The sequence below is a fragment of the Equus quagga genome, chromosome 13, assembly GCF_021613505.1.
Source record: "Equus quagga isolate Etosha38 chromosome 13, UCLA_HA_Equagga_1.0, whole genome shotgun sequence".
Classification (NCBI taxonomy): Eukaryota; Metazoa; Chordata; class Mammalia; order Perissodactyla; family Equidae; genus Equus; species Equus quagga.
The window spans coordinates 42,812,941-42,839,251 of NC_060279.1; the positions used below are offsets into that span (position 1 = coordinate 42,812,941).

General features: G+C 40.9%; 1 protein-coding gene across 9 annotated transcripts in view; it reads left to right on the top strand.

Annotated features, from left to right (window-relative positions):
- OTUD7B (OTU deubiquitinase 7B) overlaps positions 1-26,311 on the top strand; it is a 62,036-nt gene that overhangs the window by 20,348 nt on the left and 15,377 nt on the right. For 4 of the 9 annotated variants that reach the window (XM_046684212.1, XM_046684210.1, XM_046684211.1 and 1 more), the window contains exons 2-7: positions 2,132-2,334; positions 16,184-16,333; positions 21,008-21,196; positions 23,185-23,412; positions 25,010-25,111; positions 25,893-26,020. In XM_046684212.1, coding sequence (XP_046540168.1) covers positions 16,249-16,333; positions 21,008-21,196; positions 23,185-23,412; positions 25,010-25,111; positions 25,893-26,020 — 732 coding nt within the window. In that variant the 5' untranslated portion in view covers positions 2,132-2,334; positions 16,184-16,248. Of the gene's footprint in view, positions 1-312; positions 336-2,131; positions 2,335-12,753; positions 12,898-16,183; positions 16,334-21,007; positions 21,197-23,184; positions 23,413-25,009; positions 25,112-25,892; positions 26,021-26,311 lie in introns of those variants that run through there. The other 5 variants (XM_046684217.1, XM_046684216.1, XM_046684209.1 and 2 more) reach the window with 3 other exon arrangements.

Below are 26,311 nucleotides of genomic sequence, written 5' to 3' on the forward strand. Positions count from 1 at the left end.
TCAGGGCCAGTATTCCTCAGCAAATAAGAGGAGGATAGGTGGTGGATGTTAGCTCAGGGCTAATCTTCCTCAAACAAAACAAAACAAAACAAAACGTTCTTGATAAACCTGAGAAATAAATTCTCTTGATGCTGACAAGCACACCTGCCCGGTAATGCTTTTCCTCTCTTCCCCCCGCCCTTCACGCTCCCTCTCCACCCACTCATATACCTATGTATAAACCTGCTTTGGCATTTGGATTTGTTTGTGTTTTGAGGACTGGGAGAGTTTTGTTTGTTTCCTTGGCTTCCTGAACGTTCCTTGCCCACTTGCAAGTTCTTTCATGTAGCACAATGGTGAGTAATGTGTTGTTAACATTGTAATGTGGTCATGCCAGTTGGAATATGTTTTTCTTCTTCTCCCAGTTTTCTCTGATGAGTTTGAGAGTGGGGACTCCTGGGTCAGACTTGCCTTCTGCAGTTAATTCAAATAGAGAAGGCTTTCTGTGTACAGAGGACTAGAAAATAGTCTCAAGGTTGGGAAGACTATTAAAATCCAATGTCCTCTGCCCAGCTAAAATTCAATTTTATTAGCATTTTGGGTTTGTTCTTTAGCTAGTGTGATCCAAGAGAGTACTTGTTTTTAGATCATGTCCGTTATTGCCATGTGCCGTATGTGAGATGAGTGGTGTTTATTCTGGAGTTAGGAACTTAAAACAGGCACAAGGATTTTTTTTTTTTTTTTAGATTTTATTTTTTTCCTTTTTTCTCCCCAAAGCCCCCCAATACACAGTTGTATATTCTTCGTTGTGGGTCCTTCTAGTTGTGGCATGTGGGACGCTGCCTCAGCGTGGTTTGATGAGCAGTGCCATGTCTGCGCCCAGGATTCGGACCAACGAAACACTGGGCCGCCTGCAGCAGAGCGTGCGAACTTAACCACTCAGCCACGGGGCCAGCCCCACAAGGATTTTTTTGTGAGCAGTACCTAGTAGAAAGCTTTAAAAAATGCCAAGACTGTGAGAGAGAGTGAGGAGCTGAGTTCCAGTAGGAATTGAGTTCCTCTTGAGTTCTGGGGATTAATTAGGTGGGATCAAGGTTGTCAGTGTTAGAACTATTTAGTATTGGGATCCAGTTGATTTGGTATTGGGGAACCAGGAGTATCTGGGCATGGCTCAAGAGGTTAATGAGATGATTTATGTGGATGTATCTAACCCAGTGCTTGGTACTTGACTGATGCACAATAAATGATAGTTAAATCTTTAAAAGGTACTTAAAAAATACTGAGTGTTGTCATGTCAGTTTGTCTTTCTAGGGCAGCTTTCTCATCAATAAGTATTCCTTATTAAGCCTTTAACTGTGGGCAAAGCATTGGAAAGGGATTGGAGTAACAAAGATTTAATAGTATCAGATTCTTGTTGAGACTATTTTCTCAACATTTACAAATTGAATCAATTAGGCCTAGCATTTAAGGGCATAATTTAAGGGGAAATTTGTGATTTTTGCTTTGCTAGAGTCAATCCTATACTTTTTTTTTTTGAGGAAGATTAGCCCTGAGCTAACATCCGCCACCAATCCTCCTCCTTTTTGCTGAGGAATACTGGCCCTGAGCTAACCTGGGCATCTGGGAGGTGCCCAGCCTCCTCCACCCTATATGTGGGATGCCTGCCACAGCATGGCCTGACAAGCGGTGTGTAGGTCCCCACCTGGGAGCTGAACCAGCAAACCCCAGGCCTCCGAAGCGGAACATGCAAACTTAACCGATGCGCCACCAGCTGGCCCCAATCCTATCCTTTTTTGATAGAAATCACTTCTTGACCTTTTGGTAGAATTGAAAATGCTTGCTTTTCAATTCCAGTTAAACTGGGTTTGGTTTTTTATTTTTGAGATAGTTGCCTTTGATGTTTCCTTTTATCCCCTCTCCATTTTTTTTCAGGGAATGAGATAATATATTTGAAAGTATTTTGTGAACTGCAAAGCTAGCAGTTGCTATCACCACTACTACCAATAATAATATTAAAAATATTAATGGGATACTCATTCTTATAAGGATTGGTTTCCTGGATTTATTTCAAGGAGAAAAAACTCAGAGGACAGTGGAATATTTACCAGATGACTTGTGTACTAATTGATACCTTTTGTACTTTTTGTGGAAGGGAGAAGGAAAAGCAGAGACCTGTCACCCTGAAAACTTGGCCTGGTGCTATGTCATCATGAAGGCTTGCCTACACTACTTTGATGTACTCTATGGTGGCAAGAAAGTTTAACAGGATTTGTCATATGTTTGACCTTAGAGGCTTATAGTACATCCTACCTGAAGCATCTGTCTGCATAGGAAACAACTCATCTCAGTTTGTTGGTAAGATCAACCATATTCCTGTAATATGGATCTTATAATAAATAACAAAAAATGTATTGGTCCAAGGGCCGGCCCCCTGGCTGAGTGGTTGTTTGTATGCTCTGCTTGGTGGCCCAGGGTTTTGCTGGTTTGATCCTGGGCGCAGACCTAGCACCGCTCATCAAGCCATGCTGAGGTGCCGTCCCACATAGCACAACTAGAAGGACCTACAACTAGAATATACTACTATGTACTGGGGGGCTGTGGGGAGAAGAAGGAAAAAAAAGATTGGCAACAGCTGTTAGCTTAGGCACCAGTCTTTAAGAAAAAAAAATGTGTTGGTCCAGGATAGTATCTGCCTTGCCTGCCAAAGTAGTAAGATTAAGGAAACAATGCCTTTGACCAAAATATTTGGTTAGGTGTTATCATCAAAAGCCTTTACAGTCAATTCTGATGATTGGCATTCTTAGAGAAGAATATGTAATTTTAATAATCCAAAAGAGCAAGTTGTTTAGTAAATTTTGCAAAGACCTCTTACTTTTTAAAAGTTCCTCTGTATCTTTTTCTGTCCCTGGTGCCTGACACTTAGTAAATCTTTGTAGAATAAAGGAAGTCTTGGGCTTTTCTCTGGAATTAGCCCATTAGATGAACTCGTGGAAAGCAGGGGTGATGACTTATTGGTTGAGGCGTCCCCTTCACTTAGCAGACTGCCTTACACAGAGTGGGTCCTTACTAAGTGCTTCTTGAATGACTGAGTCAAGAGGTTAAGGTTTTCATTAGGAGAGAATTGCAGTGACCTGGGTGCTACTGTGCTGATGACAGCCCTTCCTAAGAGGAAGAAGAAATGTAGTTTTCCCACAATAAACGTGAATAAGTGTGAACGTGAGGAAAAGGATTGCTTTGATGCTTCCAGGCATTTTACATTCTTGGACAAGGAGAAGTAGTATGTTAAAGTTGGTGCTTTATTTCTCTCTTGTTTTTATTTTATGTTTTATCCTGTTAAAAATTTAGTTATTGCTGTGATTTTTTTTTTTAAAGATTTTATTTTTCCTTTTTCTCCCCAAAGCCCCCGGGTACATAGTTGTATATTTTTTAGTTGTGGCTCCTTCTAGTTGTGGCATGTGGGACGCTGCCCCAGCATGCCTTGACGAGCGGTGCCATGTCCGTGCCCAGGATCCAAGCTGGCGAAACCCTGGGCCGCTGAAGCGGAGCACGCGAACTTAATCACTCAGCCATGGGGCCGACCCCAAGGTGTGATTTCTTTCTTTCTTTCTTTCTTTTTTTTTTAGGAAGATTAGCCCTGAGCTAACATCTGCTGCCAGTCCTCCTCTTTTTGCTGAGAAAGACTGGCCCTGAGCTAACATCCGTGCCCATCTTCCTCCACTTTATATGTGGGACGCCTACCACAGTATGGCGTGCCAAGCAGTGCCATGTCCATACCCGGGATCCAAACCAGCAAACCCCGGGCCGCCAAAGCGGAACGTGCGCACTTAACTGCTGCGTCACTGGGCTGGCCCCTGTGATTTCTTAATAGCATATGAGAAGTATATTATAGCTTCAAACTATCAATAGAAAAGAAAGAAAAATCTATCCCCATGTCACACATAATTATATCTTACCCTCTGGCTACAAAACTTCAGCCCTTAGGAATATAATGCTAAAAGAATCTTTTCAAATCCAGTTTATGTCTGTAGTTGTGTTCCAGCAGAACAATGTGTGCCTTCATGCTTTTCTTTATAGACGATTTCCCTTCCTTAATATGGTTTGCTTAAGTGATTACATTTCCTAATTATGCATCATTTTCTTTGGTACACATCTGTAGAAGTGAGAGACATAGCTGGGTAGCAGGAGGAAAGGAAGTTTTCATAGACAAATCCACAAAGTGGATCACATGGAGAATTGAAAGTTATCAGTATATGTGAAGTCAAGTAAAGAATACCGGAATGGGAGTGAACAGATTAATGTTCTATACAGTACACAGTTTTATCACTAGTTAGCTCTATGACTTTGGGCGAGTCACTTAATCTCACTTACCTGGTTCTTGTGTTCTCATCTGTAGCTTGAGGGTATGGAATGAAATGATCTCTGATGTCCTACTTCTGAAGTCCATAATTCTAAAGTCCCAAACAAGGAAAATGACTGACTTTCTAAACTTTTCCACAGGCTTGTTCCACATAAGACCCAAATGTGAAGTGTTAATTATGTGAATAATAGAAGTATGTAGTCTCTATTCTCAGGTAGACTGGAACTATCAGATTGTATTATATGCTCAAGACTAATTTTATGTGTATAAATATAAAAGACTTGGTTGCTTTTTTAAAAAAATTATTACTACAAAAGGCACAACCTATACAAATGAAAGAGACCCAAATAATGTTCAGGATACCCTGGGTTGGAGTTTTCGCTTCTTAACTCTGACCTGGAAAAGAATTATGTGTGTATTGGTAGGGTTGGTGGAGCGTAGGGAGGATGGTTGTGGCTAGAAGACAGTGTGGATGAACATAGATATTATTTTTAAAAGCAAAATATTAAATAGTTGTTTAGCCTGTGAAGTTTGCATGACTAGACTGATTTGAGTTTGCTTTAAATCCGTGGAGAACTGATAGGAACCCTGTATTCAGATTTAGAATACCTAGGGCCAAGCTCCTTGCTCGCTGGGTGTCATTTAAGCTTTGTAAGCTTCTCGGCGTGTATGTGTTTTCCATCAGAAAAGAGGAGATTAAAAAATCTTAAAAGGAGTATTTAATTTTTTTTTTAAAGATTTTATTTTTTTCCTTTTTCTCCCCACAGCCCCCCAGTACATAGTTGTATATTCTTCGTTGTGGGTCCTTCTAGTTGTGGCATGTGGGACACTGCCTCAGCGTGGTTTGATGAGCAGTGCCATGTCCGTGCCCAGGATTCGAACCAACGAAACACTGGGCCGCCTGCAGCGGAGCGTGCGAACTTAACCACTCGGCCACGGGGCCAGCCCCAGGAGTATTTAATTTTTAAAATTTTTATTATATGAGGCTATATTTGTGAAAATGCTTTAAAAACAAAAAATTACAGCAAAAGAGAAGCTAAGCTATTCTTAGTGAACAGAAGCTGTACAAATATATTTGTTCATATAGACTTTGATTATTTGTATCTATGGGGTCACTGATGACATTTGAAACCAGTAAATAGTTCACAAGCCTATTTGAGGTATAGATTAGCTTCAATTATCCACACACGTGGACTAGCATGAATAATTTAGAACCACAAATATTTGTTAGGCATCAGCTATGTGCCAAGCAATTTGTTAGGCCTGTTTAGAATTTTTAAAAGTATGAAAGAAGTGTGCCTGCCTTAAGGATCTTAATTCTATCTAGAATGTATCTTCTCCAACCTGATGCGCTCTTACACATCTTAAAGACTCAGTTTGAGAAACTTCCCTAACACAGACAGGTAAACTGGTTGCTCCTTATGCCTCTTCTTACCCCTTTGGGCACTAATACCATGTTTAGATTTCTCCCACCAGACTGGAGTACCTTGAAGGTATGACTGTGGCTTCTCTTGTTCACTTATATCCCCAGGCCCTAGGGCAGTGCCGGGTATGTGGTGGACCCAGCTTGGTAAATTTTGAATGAATGACTGATAGTCAGATTGGAGAGATAAGATGTGAGTATCAGGAAGGCCAACTAATATTACAAGGCAGTATATGATAACAGCAAGTGCCAGGGAATGTTCCACAGGCTGGGCCTATAGGAGTTCAAATGAGGTTTAGATATGACCAGGAAAGATGGAACTTGAAGATAGAGAATTTAAAAAATAATAATAGTAACAAAAAGTCTCTTTGTTTGAAATGAATTATATACTTTTAGAAAGGCAAATTTCTTTTTCTTGTTTGAGGCTTTTAAAAAATTATTAGTTATTTGCTGAAGGAAGTTAATTTACCAGAAGAAATTTATAAAGTGGGTTAATTCCTATGGATAACTATTTGTAGATAGGACAGTAATTAGAATTTTTTTCCTTCTGCTATTTCTCACCTTGAATGAAAGTTCTATAATTGACAGTGAAATGACCAATAGTTAGGAATCAAGAAGTAGAGAGAAGATTCTTGGCTACTGAATGTTTGAAGGTTGATTCTAGAGTAATAGTGTATTTTGCTATTAGACTAGCCTCTGTTGATTTGTAGTATTTATTTTTCTCACATCAAAAGTTCAGTAATCTGAATCACAGGGCTCAGGTAGAACTTTTGTTTTTACAGACTATTCTTTTTTTTTTTTTCCTGCTTTATCTCCCCAACCCCCCCGTACGTAGTTGTATATCTTAGTTGCAGGTCCTTCTAGTTGTGGGATGTGGGACACCGCCTCAATGTGGCCTGACGAGCGGTGCCGTGTCTGCGCCCAGGATCTGAACCCTGGGCCGCCGCAGCGGAGCGCGGGAACTTAACCACTCGGCCACGGAGCCAGCCCCCAGACTATTCTTTTAAAAGTTGAATTTATTGAGAACCCAGTCCTTGGACTGTCCTTGGCCCTAGCTGAAAGGAAAAAGAAAAAATTCATTGTGAGTGGCAGATAAACTGGTCTGGATCTAAAAAAATAAACATGAAGATGATTTCTGTTTCTAGTCAAGTTACTGTTGTTGTGCCAATATTGTAATAACAGACTTTCTCTATGCCTCTCTCCACCCTTATTTTTCTGAAGGTCACTTGTATTGTACATGCCTTCCAAATTATTAAAATTCCCAAATAACTATAATCCAAGGAGTCTTTTGTCAGTAGCACTGAAAAGACAAGTGCCAATTCACAGGGAGTCCTCAGTGCGGTGCTCCTTGATCTTTATATTAGCATGTGGCTGTTAATGGGATTTGTCTCTTGGGGATTTGGTTTGCTGTTTGTAGGCCTGATAAAAAACTAGAAACTCCTGAAAAAATCGTTAAATCTTTTTCTGACACATGATACATACCAGTGGTAGTGATGAAGCCATGGGGCTAATTCTTGAGTCCTTACTGTTGTGTATCACAATAGCATATCGTAAACTAATAAATTGTTCTGGGAGTGGTGAATTATATGATCGGGTTGAATTTTTTTTCCTCTTAAGTTTGATTTAGGGGGAGAAAGTAGATATTCCCTGAGCATGTACTGTAATGGAGGTAGAAAACAACCCAGAATTATGTAGGGTAGGTAGGAGGAGATGTAAACATTTCGTTTCAATAATCAAAAAAATAGACAGCATGCCTGAGGTTAAGAGAATAGTATAAAATCTTTGAATCTGGAATGAGTAGAGTAGTAAGGGGTAAAGGCAGGGAGGTAGGACTGGTAGATTAAGACATTAGGATTCCAGTAAATATGTGTGAAATTGCTGTTCCTAGAGATTTGGGAAGGAAATGAGCTATTTAGCTATGCCTTTACATTTAGGAGAGGACATTTTTCTTTTGCTGTTATTTTTGACGGACCATCTGGTAAAAGGTAGAACTAAGGGACCCCTTTACAACATTTTCTGGAAGGCTCAGGGAGTTGAAAGACACTGGAATGGGAATGATAGACTGGGTACTGTGTGTATATCTTAAGACTGTGCCTGGAAATGGTTGTAGGACTGGAGAATTTGACTGGGAGGAGTAGAAGGAGCTTTTGAAGGAAAGTTACAGGGGCTGTGTTGGGCACCAGTGGAGTGAGGCAGAGTGTGTGGGAGGGAGTTTGGCATGAAGAAGGCAACAGATATTTTTTGAGGACTTAAGTGTGTGCTGGGCACTGCCCTAAAGCCTTTCATAAGTTATTTAATCCTAACAAAAGTTCTGAAATGCAGATATTTTCTCCATTTTATACATGAAGAAACCGAGGCAAAGGTTGTATTACTTACCCACGATTGTACAGCCTTTAGTCATAGACTGGGGAGTTGCACTTAGATCTGTCTGAATCCGGAGCCAATTCTCTTTCTCAATGTGGAGTTGAAAGGAGTGGAAGCAGTGAGGGTGGACTGCCTGTGTTTTCTCCCTAGACTGAGTGTGGCAGAGTGCAAGTGTCTGGTCTCAGGAGTCAGGCTGGTTCATAGAAATCCTGGTTCTACCATTTTTGACCTGTGTAACCTTGGGTAGATTACCTAACCTTTGTGAGCTTTAGTGTCTTCATTTATAATATGGGGTTGACGATATAAACAAACCTCTTAGAGTTGTTTGGAAGTTTAAATGAAATAATGTCTTAAGCTTTAACACATATTACTTCTTTTTGCTTCATTTCTTCCTTTTAGACCCATCTTATTATCTCTGAATTGTAACATTTAGTGATACATAGGTCTCTTTAGTATGGAATTTGGTCATATTCTGTTTTTTCTAAGAAGGTTTTATTTTGTTTCTTTCACTTGGAAGGACTCATATTAACTGAAAACAATCTACCAAGACAGTCTTTAATCTCTCCCTCCCACCTAATCAAGAATTGTGTGAAATTTCTAAGGTTTTCTGTTCCTCCTCTTTCTCCCTGTCTGGATTTCTGGAGACTAACATCATAGACGTGGAGGAGTCTTTGACCTTTGAAAATTCTTGACAGTCTTGAATGTTGTGGTTTTCCAGTGAGATTTGGGAGGAGTTGGAGAGTACTCAGACACAGCTGTAATGCATCAGTGGGACCAGGAGAGTGGGTATAGTGTGAGAATGTGGAGGCTTTGGGGGGTGTTGTAGACGAGAGAATGTAGGGTCAGTAGTTTCTCAGGCATTTTAACATAGCTCTGTTATCTACAGTCGATATTTAGTTTTGGGTCATTTTTCTCTGTTACTAAGTAGTTGGGCACTCAGAGCATGCAGGCTGATTTTAATGTTAATCTGAGTTAAACGATGTTTAGGAAGAGAAATCTGTTGCAAATATGATCATATAGCAATCTTAAGCAGATGTCCTTGAGATGCGCCACTGTTTTAGACTTGCCTGTTTACAACACTGATTATCTGATTATCAACAATACCATTTTGTGTGCGTTTCTAGTGGTGAACTGTACAAATACAATTCAGTTCAGCTGAACAAAAATTAAGTGCCTACAAGGTGCTTGGATGCCAGGCATACAGGATGAACAAGACAAGATTCCTGCCCCCAAATGGTTCATGATTTAATGGGGAGACAAACATGTAAATAAGCACAAATACAGTGCAATGTGATAAATAATGTGATCGAGGTAGAGTACAAGGTGTAGCATCATGGAGGAAGTAGGCAGTTTAACTTGAGAAGCCGGAGAAGGTTTTGCAAATGAGGTAGTACTCAAGTTAGTCTTAGAGAAGAGGTGGAATTCACCTGCTAGACTAGGAGTCTCTCCAGGCAGAGGGGACAGTATGTACAGAGGAACTGAAATTTGAAACACGTAGTGTACTTGGGAAACTACAGTACCAGAAGGGGAATGATGAGAGGTAAATAAGGCTGGAGAGTTAGGTAGAGCCAATTGTGCAGGGCCTCTTGTGTCATGTATAGGAATTTGGATCTTAAGCTTTAGTCATTGAGGATCCGTTGAAGAATTGAGAGCAGTGGGATAGAATACTATCATGTTTTCATTTTAGACTGATGAGCCTCCACAAGCGACCACTGTGAACAACTGCTGTAGAGAGGAAGAGGGAGAAATTAGGAAAGTATTTCCTGGGGTCTAGGATATGAAAACCTGAGAGAGAATAAAAAAGGTGTAGCTTGTGGAAAGTGTTGATGGATTTGAGAAATTTTTAAGGTGAAATTAGTAAAACTTAGTAAAGGACTGTTTCTGAGTGAAGATAAGGCAAGAGAGAAATCCAGGGTGGTTCCTAGGCTTGTGGCTTGGGTGATTGGTGGGGGGTGATGGTACCATTTGCTAGAATGGGCAGTACTGGAAGTGGAGTAGTTTGAAAGGGTCGGGGACAGAGATGAGAGAAGGAGCCCATGTTTGTATGTGCTGATTTTGAAATGCCTGTAGGATTCCCAGGTGGGTGGAAAGAGTTTGGGGCTGCGAATACATTTGGAGTCGTCAGCATTTGGTGTTCAGGGGCATGAAAGAAGTTTGTCACGGAGATGATGTAAAATGAGAAGATGGAAGGCCTGAGGTTAGAACTGTGGGCACACTAACCTTTGGTGCTGGCACAGGAAGAGGAGTCCACAAAGGTAACCAAGACACAGAGCCAGAAAGGCAGGAAGAGTGGTCAGTAAGTATCAAATGCTACAAAGAGATCACTTTAGATAGGCAGTAAGGAGGATTGTAACGATCTTATCTATAAGCCAGTGCCATTCTCCTTCCATAGAAGCCCATTTTGGTAGGTTGAGGACTGAACAACCTAAGGTGAGAAAGTAGCATCAGTGAATGTAGTCTATTTGGAGGACTTTTTCAGGGAAGAGGAGACTAGCAGCCAGCAGGTAGCGGCAGGGGAGGAAACCTGAAGGAACTCCTCTTGCTTTGTTTTGTAATTGTTTCTGTGGCTGGAGGCAAGGTCATCTGCCAGGAGTAAGGGAGGTGATCCGGATTGGGTAGGAGGCTCAAGGAGAATGGTGAAGGTATGGGATAGTAGCTGAGAAGATTGGTTGAGGTATCAAAGTCAAGCAAAAGACAGCAGTGTTTCATTGAAAGGAATGAGACTGAATGCCATGTATTTGTGTCATATTGTTCTGCAAGCTTATGTGATCTTGTCTTGCTCAATAGCGCCATTTAGTAGCAGAGAAATTGAATGTGGGATCCATGCAAGTTGGGCAGATGAAATAGAAGGATAAGGGAACTAGATTTTTACAGGAAAATAAATTAAGTGATCAGTCATTGGGTTCACAGTCATTTAGGCAAGAAGGGACAAAGTGAAATCTATCCATTTTTCTCAGTCTTCACTGCTATCATCCTAGTCCAGCTTACTGTCATCTCTTTTGCGATAATTTTCTAACAAATTCTCCCTCAATCCACTTGTGCTCCCTCCAAACTATTCTTCTCACTGCAACCAGGGTGATCTTTTAATAATTCAAATCTGATCATGTCTTGCCCCTGCTTACAACCCTTCAAGGGCTTACCTTACTTTTAGGATAAAATGTCAGTCTTTAACAGGGTCCACTCGGCCCTTTCTTCATCCTCATTTTGCACGATTCTCACCTCTTTGTTCCTTCCTGCCACGGAACTTGGAAATATGTTTCCTCTGCTCGGAGCACTCTTTCTTTCCCAATTTGTCTCTCCAATTCATACTCTTTCTTTGTTCTTGGGTGTAATGTCACTTCCTTGGGAAAGCTTTTTCTGACTCCCTATTGGAGGTAACACCCTCCTGCCAACATGTCTTTATTGTAAGTATAATTGTTTGGGAAATTTTGTGGTTTTTTTACTCCATACTGAAAGCTTTGCGTTGGAGATTGTGTCTGTTCACTGTCGTGTTCCTAATTCTGACCATACTGCCTAACACACAGTAGGCACTTCGTGAATTTTTGTTGAATTGATGAATAAGGTGGTTAAGGAATTGGATGTCTTACTCTGAGATGAGGATGTCTTGAGGTAAGAGAGTAGGTTTGGTAGTTGAAAAGCTGGAAGGAGATGAGTTTGTAGCCAGAGTAAGATGTTGAGAGTTGCAGATTTAGAGGAGGAATGGTTTCAGGAGATGGCAGGGTCCGGGACTGAGTTGTTGGAGTGGAGATGGAGGTCTTTGCATTTGATGAGATTATGAAACTTTAAGGCAGAAATGTTGGATGGATTTTACAGGTGAGTGTTGAAACTGCTGAGGAAAATGTAAGGCAGGTGTCTAGGTCTTTAATAAATATGAGAGATGGACACAGTGCTTTCCTATGTTGAAAGAATTAAATGGGTAAGAATCAGTGCAATTCTGGGAATCAGTAATGCCTTAGTCCCTTGGGAGGCAGTGTGGTACATTAGAGAGAGCATGAGTTCAAAATATCTGGGTTTAGACTTTGGGCAACCGACGTGACTTTTCAAGCCTTATTTTATTTATTTATTTATTTATTTATTTATTTATTTATTTATTTATTTTGAGGAAGATTAGCCCTGAGCTAACATCTGCTGCCAATCCTCTTCCTTTTGCTGAGGAAGACTGGCCCTGAGCTCACATCTGTGCCCATCTTCCTCCACTTTATATGTGAGACGCCTACCTCAGCATGGCTTGCCAAGTGGTGCCATATCCGCACCTGGGATCTGAACCAGCGAGCCCTGGGCTGCTGAAGCGGAACGTGCGCACTTAACCGCTGTGCCACCGGGTGGCCTCTGTTTCTCTATTTGTAAACTGGGAATAATAAACAAGGAGTTTTGTCATTAATGAATAAGACAGTGTTTTTGAAAGTGCTTAATTAATATTAACTTGTTAGTTTTTATTCTTTTTTTTTTTTAAAGATTTTATTTTTATTTTTTCCTTTTTCTCCCCAAAGCCCCCTGGTACATAGTTGTATATTCTTCATTGTGGGTCCTTCTAGTTGTGGCATGTGGGACGCCGCCTCAGCGTGGTTCGATGAGCAGTGCCATGTCCGCACCCAGGATTCGAACCAACGAAACAGTGGGCCGCCTGCAGCGGAGCGTGTGAACTTAACCACTCGGCCATGGGGCTAGCCCCTGTTAGTTTTTATTCTTGATTGCTGTCATCACTTCAAGAGGGCATGGAAGTAGAAGTAGGAATGAGAGGCAAAGATAGCAGCAGAAGTGAATTTTGAACAAGGTACATGACTTCCTTTGTTCCGTATGTTGAGTTTATACTATGGGGTCAGCACAGGCATTTACAAATGAATACAGGTAAAAGCAAGTGTTGATGTAAGGAAGCATTTTGTGAAATAAAGGTCATTGGCTGGCTCATGATAACATTGTTCTATTGATCCACAGCAAATTTTTATGTAAAGAAATGCTTTATCTAATCATTTCCCACGAAGATTCCTTCATTCCTGGGAGTAGATTTTATTGTTCTGGAGAACAGAACAAGGACCAATATGTGAAAGGTATATGGGCAGGAGGGCTGTTGATTTAGTTTAGAAAAGCGTTTTCTAATGATTAGAGCTATCTGAATAAAATGGACATCGTGGCAAAGGAATGAGTTCTCTGTCAGAGGTTGTATTCCCAGGGAGACTGGATGATTTATCTGTCAGAGATGTAATAGAAGGATTCTTGTATGGGGGCAGATACTGGATTAAATAATTGCTGAAGTCTCTTGCAATTGCTAGACTGGAGGATTTTGACTCCACTTGACGTTTGTCTAAACATCATTCAATAGACAAATATTTGAGTGCCTCCTCTGTTTCATTTGAAAGTTTGAAAGCCAGTGTTTGTTTTCTTTTTTCCTTCCTGTGTGCTGAGACAGAGCCAAGGACGTTGAGTCTTAGTTATTGCCTTGGATCCATTTGGAATTTGAGATGCTCTAGCCGGGGGTTGGTGGTGATGTAATAAAAGCTGCTGTCCTCACCTGTTGGGTGGGGTTCGGGTGGAGTCCATGGCATGCACCTGGAGACATCAAGTATAAGAATCTGCCAAGAAGTTTGGTTTAGTGCTTTGAATTTTTGAGCAAAGCATTCTTGATAATGTTAGATCTCTATTTTAAAAAAATATTTTTTGGAAAAGAATGACCTACTTTGTTAGCATATGAGATCTGTGATGCCATAACATTGATGGTTTTCATTGGCTTCCCTCGCTTAGAAGCCTGTATCTGGCTGGGAAATTGCCTACATGCCTGTGGCTTAATCAACTCTTCTTTCTTCTGCTGAGCACCTTTTTGCTGACTGCTATTTGTGTGCTTATTGTATATTTCCCACATTCTTTCAGAAAGTTATTAAAGTGGTTTTACTAAGTTCCTTTGCATGTTTTAAGAGAGAAGATTGAAATTAATTTTGCAGCTATGCTCTTGGTTTTGGATTATTTATAAGTTGGGCTGCTACCATCTCCTGTGACCTCAGACGGTGACTAAAATGAGCTTGGAGAAGGAATTCTTGTCTGTATGAGGGGAGGGAGAAGCCACTCATTAGTCTGTGAATTTTGAAGGAATTTAATTAAGTATTGAATGTAAAGAAGTAATTTATTTTATAACTTAACATTTTGGCTTTGAGATATCTTAGGCCAAAAGTTCTTTATGTATTTGTAGCCTTTGCTGACAATTGTAATATTGAAATGGAAGTAAATTAGACGTTGATAATACATAGACCAAAAGAGAAAGTAAGGATCATAGTTTATGAGGCTGTAGTGAACTGATACAGTTCATTTTTTTAAACCTGGAAAGGATCTTAGACGTCATTGAATCCAAGTCTAGGATATACAAGAGGCGCCTGAAACCCTCTAAGTAATTTGACCAAAGTCACCCAGCTAATATATACGGGTGTAGGTAAAAATCATATGCTATGAGGATGGTGGAAGTAGTAACTGTACAATTGATGTCTCTTTAGAAAGAAGAGTTTCTGGAACTTTGAGAGATGGATTGGGACCAAGGCAGACCCTTAGAAATAGAAGGGTGATTTGGAGAATTTCTGATCTGTTAAGTTAAGCCTCAAATTGATTGGTGTGGTGGTGACTGATGTGGTGGAGGTTCACTTAGTCATTTAATCATTTATTCATCAGTCGTTTATTGACTGCCTACCATATCGTAGATGCTGTGCTAGAGGTTGGGGCTACAAATGTGAATAAAACATGTCCCTGCACTCATGGATCTCTTGTACTACTGGAGCAGTGCAAGAAAGAATACTTTCTATTTTGCTCTCTCTCTCAAAAAAAAATTCAGTCTTATCAAGTTAGTGACCTACTAGTTTTGTGACCCCAAAATCATTGCTGTTTATTTGCCTTGATATTTCTAAGGAATGCAGAAAGTTAGGATCTGATCATGCCACTAAACAAGCTGTGTCCTGGGGTCGCAAGAGGTGTGAGGAGAAGCTATCTGAGAGTCACCCTTAGACTTGACATTGTTTAGGGGAGATGTTTCTGAAGAGACAGTCACCTGAGTCACCCGTTACCTTTGAGAATTCTACTTTTGGCCTTCCCCAAAAGGCAGGGGAGAGGTGGCTGTGGTAGGCCAGGTGTGTACCTGGTGATTTTATGAACCAGTCCTCTGTAAACCTGTCTGATGTGGCAGAATTTGGTTAGAGATTGTCCTTCACTCCCTTATTGCTTCCTCAGTGGGGCTGCTAACTTCGGGGGATATGCATTGTGCCAGGCTGTCAGGTCAGGGACAAAGTCAAGTCTGAAAGAAGAGATCTTTTTCAGGTGAACTCATTTGGCAGTCATTTGTCCTGAGTGGAGAAAAGCATGTTTCCTAGGTTCATGAAGTTAGCGGACAAAGATTGGCTTTTGTTTTGAACTTTGGGGATCTCCATTCTGCTTTATGAATAGCTTATTGTTTTATTTTGAGAGCAGTTTTTAACTATCAGTTTGCTCCTCCCCTTTCCTCAGCTAGTATCAGAATACTAGTCAACTGTGAAGTTATTCAGTGTATAGTATTCGTTCATTCATTTATTCAGAAAATATTTACTGAGAGCCTGTGTGCCAGGCACTGTGTCAAGTGCCACGTGATACATGCTGGGGATACATTAGTGAACAAGACACACAAGCCTCCCACTTTCAGGAAATTTACGTATTAGAGGAGGAGGCTAGACAGTGACTACTTAAAATAATTTCAAGGTATATCAAGTGCCAGGAAGGAAATAAACAAGGTGCTGTGTTAGAGAATAATGCAGGTGGGCAGTTCTTCAGAGAGGTATTCTGCTGCTTCCTTCCATTGGTTTGGCTAAGCAAGCTGATGGGTAGAAATGTTAATACTCTAGAAAGCTAGAGGAAAAGCATTATTCTGAGTGGTATTATGGTTTTGTGGTTAATGTAGTGGTTAAGAAATTAATGAGCAGTTAGGAAACTAGATGTTACTCTTTGTAATAAGTTCAATAGAAATGAATGAGCTTTCTCCATCTGGTTAGGAAGCTGCTAAAATTGGATCATCCTATTGCAGTGTAATTTGAGCCTTATGTGTTTCTTTTCCTCAGGTGGAGGCCTGACTTTTGATCTATGTCCTCCCTACATCAGCTGTGTGAAAGTACTTAATGATCACATGACCCTGGACATGGATGCTGTCCTGTCGGATTTTGTCCGTTCCACAGGGGCAGAGCCAGGACTGGCCCGAGATCTCCTGGAAGGTAAGGAGTCTCTGGGGGAGATTGAGAAGAGAGAAAGTAAAATGTGATATTTATTGTTAGGAAGACTTAGAAGATTTAAGGTGATCAGAAAGATTCTGTAGGGGCTGGCTCCGTGGCTGAGTGGTTAAGTTCGCGGCTCCGCTGCGGCGGCCCAGGGTTCGCATCCTGGGCGTGGACATGGCACCGCTCATCAGGCCACGTTGAGGCGGCGTCCCACATCCCACAACTAGAAGGACCTGCAACTAAGATATACAACTGTGTGCAGGGGGGGTTTGGGGAGATAAAGCAGAAAAAATAAATAAATTAATTAATTAATTAAAAAAAGAAAGACTCTGTATATGGTAAGCCTTACGTTTAAGTTACTTCTAATAATCTACTTTGTGTGTGACCCACCATAATTTTAAAATGCAAAATCCTCTTTTCACCTTGAATTTTTGGGGTAGCTTTCTCCACTGTCAATTTATGCTTAGGTAATGCAAGTGAAATTTTATATTAGTCCACTAAAAGCATAATTCTGGATCAGTAAGACTTCCTCTTTGTACATAAATGACTTTTGGATTTTCATATTTGAGATCATCCATGGTTTTGTTTCTTTCCTTCCCTAATTTGTATGGGTAATTCTTTTTTTTTTTTTTTGAAGATTGGCACCTGAGCTAACAACTGTTGCCAATCCTTTTTTTTCCTTTGCTTTTTCTCCCCAAAGCCCCCCAGAACATAGTTGTATATGGTAGTTGTGGGTCCTTCTAGTTGTGGCATGTAGGATGCCGCCTCAGTGTGGCTTGATGAGTGGTGCCATGTCTGCACCCAGGATCGGAACTGGCGAAACTCTGGGCCGCTGAAGTGGAGTGTGCGAACTTAACCACTGGGTCACGGGGCCGGCCCCTTGTATGGGTAATTCTATGTAGAGTGAACTAATTTAATGTTTTCATTTTGCTGCTTTTGTTTACTTATATCTGTATATACACATAAGTGTAAATGTTCTAGATTTTTAAGGTCTTTAAGGCTTGGAATCATGTCAGTAGGATTCTTTGTTTGGAGTCATAATTAACAGATGCTTTTTGATGATGAAAATATATACTCATGCAAATGGATAAGCCTGTGGGAGAAGGGGCAAGTTCTTAGATATGCAGGTAATTTTTCAGATTGTCAGCCTTAGCAAGGTGTGACAATTTAACATTTGCTTAGCTAATGTTAAAGAGTGGGAAGAGTGTTAGTTTGGAGATGGAAGATCAGGGTTTAAAATTTCGGCTTGCTAATTCAGTAAGATTTTGCCCTTATCTTGAATTTTCAGTTTAATCTCCTACTACATTCTCCTACACTCCCTGTGCTCTAGCCAGGCCCAACTTGTCACCTTTCCCTGATCATGTTAAGTTGTTTCCTGCAGTGTCCTTTCCTCCATTATTCTCCTGAAATTCTCGTCATTCAAGTTCAGCTCAAATGCCTCCTCTTCCTCTTGTAGCATGTGTTGAACACCTGTATGTGTTTAGTATATCTGAGGCACTTGAGATGTATTATTTTCCCAGCCACTCTGCAGGTTTTATTATCCCAGCATTATGATTTAAAAAGCTGAGGTTGAGAGAAGTTAAGTAGGATTCGAACCTAGGCAATCTAGTTTCAGAGTCTGGCTCTTAACAGTTATGTTACAAATTAATGCTTGTGCTCTCTCTTTCTCTGTCTCTTACACATGCACACATACATCCATGTGCACACATATTCATGATGTGAAAGAAAAGTTGAGGGTGCTATGGAAGTGTAAGAGAGAAAACTAATTTAGATATAAAGTGTAGAAAAAGGCCTTTCTGAGGGAGTGACATTTGAGCTGAACCAGAAGGATGCCTAGGAGTAGCAAGACAAAGGCATGTAGAAGAGAGTGCTTATATAGAAGAATAACTTACACAAGGACCCTAAGATGAAAGAGAGTTTGGCACATTGGAGAAACTAATAGTGAATGAGGTAGGAAGAGTGGTGCAAGAATTGTAGGAAGCTGGTTAGATAGGCAGGAAGCAGAATACAGGGACCGTTGTAGGTCATGGTAAAGAGTTCAAAATGTCATTCTGTGTTTGGTGGGAAGCTGGTGAAGGGTTTTAATCAGGGGAGTGACATGATTGGATTTGAGTTTTTAGTAGTGTAGTGGTTGAAGGGTAAGGAATGGATTGGAAGGTGACCGGAGAAGTGGTGAAAGCAGTCAAGAGTATTGCCACAGTGTAGGCAATAGTAGTAGGTGAGAGATAATGGTGACTGGGACGGGGATGCAGTAGCATAAGAAGTGGGTGGGTTTCAGATGTAATTTAGAAGGAGACTCAAAGGACCTGATCTGCATTTTCTCTCTGTCTCTGTCTTTCTATCTCTTGCTTTTTCCTTTAAAAGTTAACTCTGGTTGTAGTGTAAAGAACAAATGAGAGAGAGTAGAGATTAGGAGTAAAGAGACTAGAGAGCCCCCTCCCAAAAGACGAAAGACCAGGTAAAGATTATGAGGACAGTGAATTGGGGCAGTGACAATAAAAATGGACAAGAAAGAATAGATTGGAGAGTTGTTGTAGGCATACAAACAACTCTGAGGATTGACTAGATAGTGAGGAAGGAGGTGGCGTGGGATCTAAGGAATAACGAGGAGCTGAAGATGACTGAAGTTTCTGGCCTGGAGGGGTTGTGATGCCGTTACTGATTTAGGGGATACAGAAGGAGGGGGAAAAGCAAGTTTTAGGAGGGAAGGTGATGGACATTTGGTTTGGGACATGTTGACTGTTAGGAGGATCTGATTTTAAGGAGTTTTGCAGACAGTTGTAAATACAGACCCAGTGCTCAAGACATGTCATTTACTCATTCATTTATTCAGGACAGAAGTCCTCTCTTCTTCAACAAATATTTATCGAGGACCTATTGTGTGCCAGCTTCTGGATGCTTGAACAAAACAAACAAAAATCTCTGCCCTTGTGTTCTAGCAGGAGAGATAGTCAATAAACAATAAACACAATAACCAAGTAAGGTATATTATAAGGTGTTATGTGCTATGGAAAATGGTAGGGTGAATGATGAGGTAGGTTGCGACTTTCAATTGGATAGTAAGGGTAGGCCTTATTAAGAATGTGACATTTGAGCAAATACCTGAAGGAGATGAGGAATTGTCTGTGTAGGTATATTGGGGAAAGAGCCTTCCAGGCAGTGGGCATAGTTCATGGAAAGGCTGTAGGTGGGAGCGGTCTTAGTTTATTCTAGGAATAGCAAAGAGGCCGGTTTGACTGAAGCAGAGTGAGCAAAGGGTGTTGGAACAAATGGTGACTGTAATGATTCAGAAGTAACTTCGTCAGGCATGGATGATTAATATAGCTTAACTGGAGAATTATAACAATAATAAGAAATATAACAGCAACTGCAACAAATACATATATAATGCTTTCTGTGTACCAAGCACTGTTCTAAGTGCTTTCAATTCATTTAATCTTCATAACAACACTATATGGTATCATCTCTACTTTCGTAACCAGGGAAACTGAAGCACAGAGAAAAGGCTAGAAAAGTAGGCCAGGTCATAGAAAGCCTTGAATGTCAGACAAAGGAGCTTAGGCTTTATTCCGTAGGCAAGGGCAAATCATTAAAGATTTTGATCATGGAACTGATATGATCAGAACTGTGCTTTAGAAAGGTTAGTCTCATGGGATTCTTAGAGTGGGTTGGAGGGGGGATGCTAGGTGATAAGAATTGAATTAAGGTGGTGGCAGATGATAGAACAGAAAGAAGTATGAACAATTATGCAGTATGTTATTTATCCAGTAATTTAACTGGAGAAAGCAACAAAAAAAAATCCATTATGACAAGTCTATTATTTAGGGCCTTGTCTTCAGTAGAGTAGTGATTCTTAAATTTTGGGGTAGTTAACAATTCTCTTTGGGTCTGGCCCTGTGGCCGAGTGGTTAAGCTCGCGTGCTCTGCTTTGGTGGCCCAGGATTTCACTAGTTTGGATCCTGGGCGCAGACCTAGCACCGCTCATCAAGCTATGCTGAGGCGGCATCCCACATAGCACAGCCAGAAGGACCTACAACTAGAATATACAACTATGTCCTGGGGGGCTTTGGGGAGAAGAAAAAAAAAAAAAGAGGAAGATTGGCAACAGATGTTAGCTCAGGGCCAATCTTTAAAGAAAAAACAAAGTTTAAAAAAACAATTCCGTTTGATAATCTGATGACAGCTCTCAGCTCTTTCTTTAGAAAAATGCATATACCTATAACTTTATATACAATTTCAGGTGGTTTAGGACACTGTAGAGCACTTCTAGGCTAAGAACTCTCTGGATCTCAGAGTTTGGAGACCTGGGCTTGAGTCCTGCTGGGCCCTGGTGACTTTAGGCAAGACACTCTGCCTCTTTAGGCTTCATTTCCTTTATCTGTAAATGAGGTTACTAGGTCTCAAAGGGCCCTTTCAGTTCAGAGAGACAAACTTCCTCTGCTCATGGAGCTTACTTAGGAAGTAGACCATAAGTAAAGAAAAGAAATTGTGATATCTTAGATTGAAGTGTTGTGAAGAAAACTAAAGCAAGGTGTGGCTAAGGGGAATGACTGAAGTGCGTGAGTATATGCTGGCTAGTTTTGATAGGATGGTTAGAGTGTTTGTTCTGTTTTTTCTCAGTTCCCCTGTACTCTGAGTGCCCAATTCACTTTTTGCTTTGTCTCCTGACAGGAAAGAATTGGGACGTGAGTGCCGCCCTCAGTGATTTTGAACAGCTACGTCAAGTCCATGCTGGGAACCTGCCCCTGCCCTTTAGTGAACGGAGTGGTGGCTCCAGGACCCCTGAGAAAGGGTTTTCTGATAGAGAGTCTACTCGCCCTCCCCGACCCACCCTACAGCGGCAGGATGACATCGTTCAAGGTAGTTGGGTAACTGAGGGGTGTTTCTGTTTACAGAGTAGAAAGGAAGGGAGGGGACTGCTAAGTGGAGTCAGAGAGTTTAGTGATCCCTTGAAGATGATTCCATTCCTCCCCCTTCTCCCTAGCCAAACTGATCAGAGGTGGCCTCAGTCTGTCCAGTTGCTGAGCCCCTTACTGTCTCTCTGCACCTTGAGTGTTATCCTGTATAAAGGCCTTCTTTAGATACTGTGAAAGAAATGGAGGGAGGAGGAGAACAATCTAATTGTTGGGATGTGGTACACATAAAGATAGAATTCAAAGGATCACTACCATCTGCCTCATGGGAGGGCATTTTGTTAATATTTGTCAGTATCTATCAAAATTTAAAAATGCTGATATACTCCGAAACAGCACTTTCATTTCTAGGAATTTATCATCTATGTGTATGTGCATGTGCGTGTATATATACATATATCCTTTAAATAAATACATACACACATGCATAAATAGACATACACATATGTAGTGTAAAGCTTGAAAGTTAAAGCTTGAAAATAACTTTTAATGTCCTTTAGCAGAGGAGTGGTTAAATAAATTGTAATCGTCCATATTGTGGAATACTCTGCAGCCGTTAGAATTAGGTAGAATTTGACGTGCTATATTGGAAGAATCTCTAAAATCTATTGAGAAAGGTAAGTGTATATAGTATGCTTCTGTTTATATTTTTAAAAATGATTTTAAAGGCTATATGTGCTTCTAGAAGGATGCAAAAGGTTGCCTCTGGGGAAGGGGTCAGGAATTTTGAATGAGAGAGATTTCTTTGTAACCTTTTATGCAGTTTGATTTTTTACCATGGGCACATGGTACTTTTTAAATACCTAAAAGCAGAGTTTAAAAAATGGCATCACTTGGGGCTGGCCCGGTGGCGCAGCGGTTAAGTGCACATGTTCCACTTTGGCGGCCCTGGGTTTGCCAGTTTGGATCCCGGGTGCGGACATGGCACCGTTTGGCAAGCCATGCTGTGACAGGCATCCCACATATAAAGTAGAGGAAGATGGGCACAAATGTTAGCCCAAGGCCAGTGTTCCTCAGCAAAAAGAGGAGGATTGGCAGCAGATGTTAGCTCAGGGCTAATCTTCCTCAAAAAAAAAAAAGACATCACTAAAATATAACTTTAGACAACTCTTGCCTTACTTTGTGCATCATCTCTGGCAAATATTGGATTAAGAATTGCTACCCAACACGATTTTTAGCTCTTTGATTATCTTTATATAACTCAAGCCATGCAAATGAATTGTAATACTACACTGAGCACGTTATGGTCACCATTGTAATATCTGCTGGCGAATTTTAAGTGCCATGTATTCAAAACAAATGGAATAGTTTGAGTCACTATCTGTGTTACTGACTTTCTCTACAGCATGTTAAGTAAGAATTGATTGTACCTATAAATTTCTGATAAATATGAGTATCAAGAAAAGTTGTAATAAATAATATAAATTAATGTTATTGATGGTAGGTCAGAAAGTTCCTGAATGTGTAAGATTTGTGATTAATTTTCTATAATGGAAATCCTTTTCTACATTTCCAAGATCCTGAAAATTATCAAAGAGATTATTTGACTCAATCTAGCCAAATGAAACCCCATTCCCTGGTTCCCTCTTCCTCCCACCAATGACCAAGTTGCCAAATGGAATGGGTCCCTAGTATGTGGGGAAATGGAAGTGAAAGAAGACAGTCATAGGGAGAAGTTGTTCAGGTAAAATTCCAAAAAGGGTAGACAGAGGAATGTATATTTGGTGCTAGTGTGAATGCCTGGAAAAATGCCACTTTCTGTATTTCTCCAGTTGTGTTTGGCTTGAGAAAGAGGGTAGTGAAATTGGGTAGCCAGTTAGACTCTCAGTTTTTCCCTGACTGAAAACCTTGGCAAGAGGTAACCATCACCATCTGAGTGGAGAGTTCTCTGAGTGGGCTGAATATGTTCTAAGGTGACTCCATTTCTCATTGCAGAAAAACGCCTGTCTAGGGGCATCTCCCACGCCAGTTCCAGCATTGTTTCCCTGGCCCGGTCCCATGTCTCCTCCAATGGTGGGGGTGGGGGGAGCAGTGAGCACCCCCTGGAAATGCCCATCTGTGCCTTCCAGCTTCCAGATCTCACTGTGTACAATGAAGACTTCCGCAGCTTCATAGAGAGAGACCTCATTGAACAGTCCATGCTGGTCGCTTTGGAACAGGCAGGTCGGTGAACTCTTCCTTCCTCTCCTGTGCTTTTCCCTCTGCTCTCCACCTAGAGGCAGCCATATGGAGGGGCTGGGCTTGACCAGTTACTTCCAGTGTAAGTGTGTGATCTAATTGCAGTCACAGTCAGCATCAGTCAGATAAACCTGTCCTGAGCTAGGTGCTTCTTCAAGTTGAAGAAAGGACACAAATTAAACACTTTCCTCTGGAAATTTCCTGTTTGATGGAAGGGAAACCAGATATACACACAAAAAGCCTAGGAATCAATACCTAAAAATCAATGTATGAAAAAAATACAAGTGAATTATAATTGGCTCTAGAACACCCTTGTGAACTGAAAGAACCAGTGCCGTATGTGATGCATAGTAGCAATTAATCTAAAAGTCACATTTATTTATATGAACCTTTCTCAAAAGACTTATTTACCTATACAACTGTGTTTATCTTAAATTATTATTAGAATTAGTTAATATGATAGGTTGAGGCAGCTGGGAGTTCTGGAAAAGCTAGTCAGTTATTAAAAACTCCCATGGGGGGCCGGTCACCGTGGCAGAGTGGTTAAGTTCGGGCATGCCACTTCAGTGGCCCAGGGTTTCGCTGGTTTGGATCCTGGGTACGGACATGGCACCACTCATCAGGCCATGCTGAGGTGGCGTCCCACATAAAATAGAGGAAGATGAACATGGATGTTAGCTCAGGGCCAGTCTTCCTCAGCAAAAAGAGGAGGATTGGCAGCAGATGTTAACTCAGGGCTAATCTTCCTCAAAAAAAAAAAAAAAAGCAAGTTACCTGGCTAGTGAGATTATAGGCCAGTTTTATTTCTGTAGACTTTTCAGTAATTTAAGAAAACTTTTAAGCATCATTCATAAAATATTTTCCTCATAGGTATAATAGATTTGCAGTTGTGGGATGACTATACAGAATTGGGACTCATTTTCTCGGGTGTTTTATTTACTTTGTCATATTGCTGATGTCTTTAAAGTCACACTGCATACATGCTGACATGCTGACTGTCATATATGCAGATGAAACTTGCATGACACTTTAAATACATGCTTTGGGTTGTTTTTCCTTTACTGATGATAGATTTGTGCTGAGCTTTGTTGCTACAATATTTACCGGTCTCCTGACCAGAGTGAAGGAATCAGAGCCAGACCAAGCAGTCAAAATCAAGCAGATTTCAATCTATGACCTTGGCCTCATCATCTAACCCAGGATTGTTCAATCTTAGCACTACTGACATTTAGGACCTGATAATCTTTGTTGTGTGAGCTGCCTTGTGCATTATATTGTGTTTAGCAGCCTCCCTGGCTGCTCCCCGTTGGACACCAGTAGCATCCCTCACCAGTTGTGACAACCAAACATATTTCCAGACATTGCCAAATGTCCCCTTAAGAACCACTGATCTAACCAGTTGTGCTCACCAGATTCTGATCGATTAGATATAAATGAAGAAGATATAAAGAGTAATAGAATGATGGTTTTATTCTAGGTAGGCTTTCTAGAGGAGGCAAATTTGGAGTCTGTTTTAGAAATAGGGAAGTGGGAAAGCCTTTATGGATAATGTGCTCCTTTCCTCTTCCTCCTGTTTCTGTAGGGCGTTTGAACTGGTGGGTAAGTGTGGATCCCACCTGTCAGAGGTTGCTTCCTTTGGCAACAACTGGAGATGGAAACTGCCTCCTGCATGCAGCCTCTCTTGGTAAGTCTTGAAAGTGATCCTCCCTTCCCTTATATAAAGAAAGTGATAGAGTTAAATCTCTTACATAGGACTTGATCCAACCAGCCTTGATCTTAGGCAGAAGTGACGGTTCAGAGCAAGGTTATGTGTGTGTGTGTCAGCAGGAAGAGATGGAAGAGAGCCCTCCCGTGGTTTTTCAGTCTTGTTTAGAGATGGTATGGAGAACACAGGATTTAGCATGAGCCCCACACTGAGAGCTGACCCCCAGAAGTAATTAGCAGCAGTAAGCAAGAAGTATATAACTGTATGTGTGTATATAAGTCTACTTAATATTTATTCTTTTGGTGTATAAAGAAAATATATTTCATCAGTCCTTTGTGAGACATGTTTGCTTTAAATTTTAAAGCCTATGTATAATTTAATATATTATTTGTCTTAGCTTTAAAAAAAGTCCCCATTTTCCAAATATCCCTCAAGCTTTGATGCTGATTGCCACGTGCCAGACCCATTTTATCTGCTGCTGTGCTATATTTTAGTTCGTTAGACTTGCATCACCAGGAAGGGCTTCCTGCCAGGAGTTTGTAGTATGTTGTATATTCCCCATGTTCAAGTTCTCAGTTTCTGAACTTTCGGAGTAGGAACATCTTTTCTTTCTTAAGTACCTTTCCCCTAAGTCACAGCAGGAGTTTCTTTGAACCTAGGCTTCCGCCTGATTTCCTTCATGCTGGAGTCTGTGTATCATAATTAACAAGTGGAGTTGAGTCAAGGTAAGGTTTCTTTCTGTTATGCTTTCTTGCCGTAGGGATGTGGGGTTTCCACGATCGGGACTTGATGCTGCGGAAGGCTTTGTATGCGCTCATGGAGAAGGGAGCCGAGAAGGAGGCATTAAAACGGCGCTGGAGGTGGCAGCAGACACAGCAGAATAAAGAGGTGAGGGGCCTTGGTTGGGAGCACCTTGTTTCCCAAAGTTACCTGGGGAAATGCCCAGTGCCTACCAGTAGGAAATGTCTCCAGATGCTTAGGTCGGTGTTACTCCTCCTGTAATCCTAGAAATTGTACAAAATGCAGATAACCCCACAGGATGAATGCCTTCTGATATAGTCATGAGAACTGGTGTGGGGAAGCAGAGACCTGTAGAGAAGGTATCTTAACATTGTGATTTTCACCTGATAGGTGCTCGAGAAAAGCCTTTAGTGGCAATCCTTTGCAAAATGAGATATC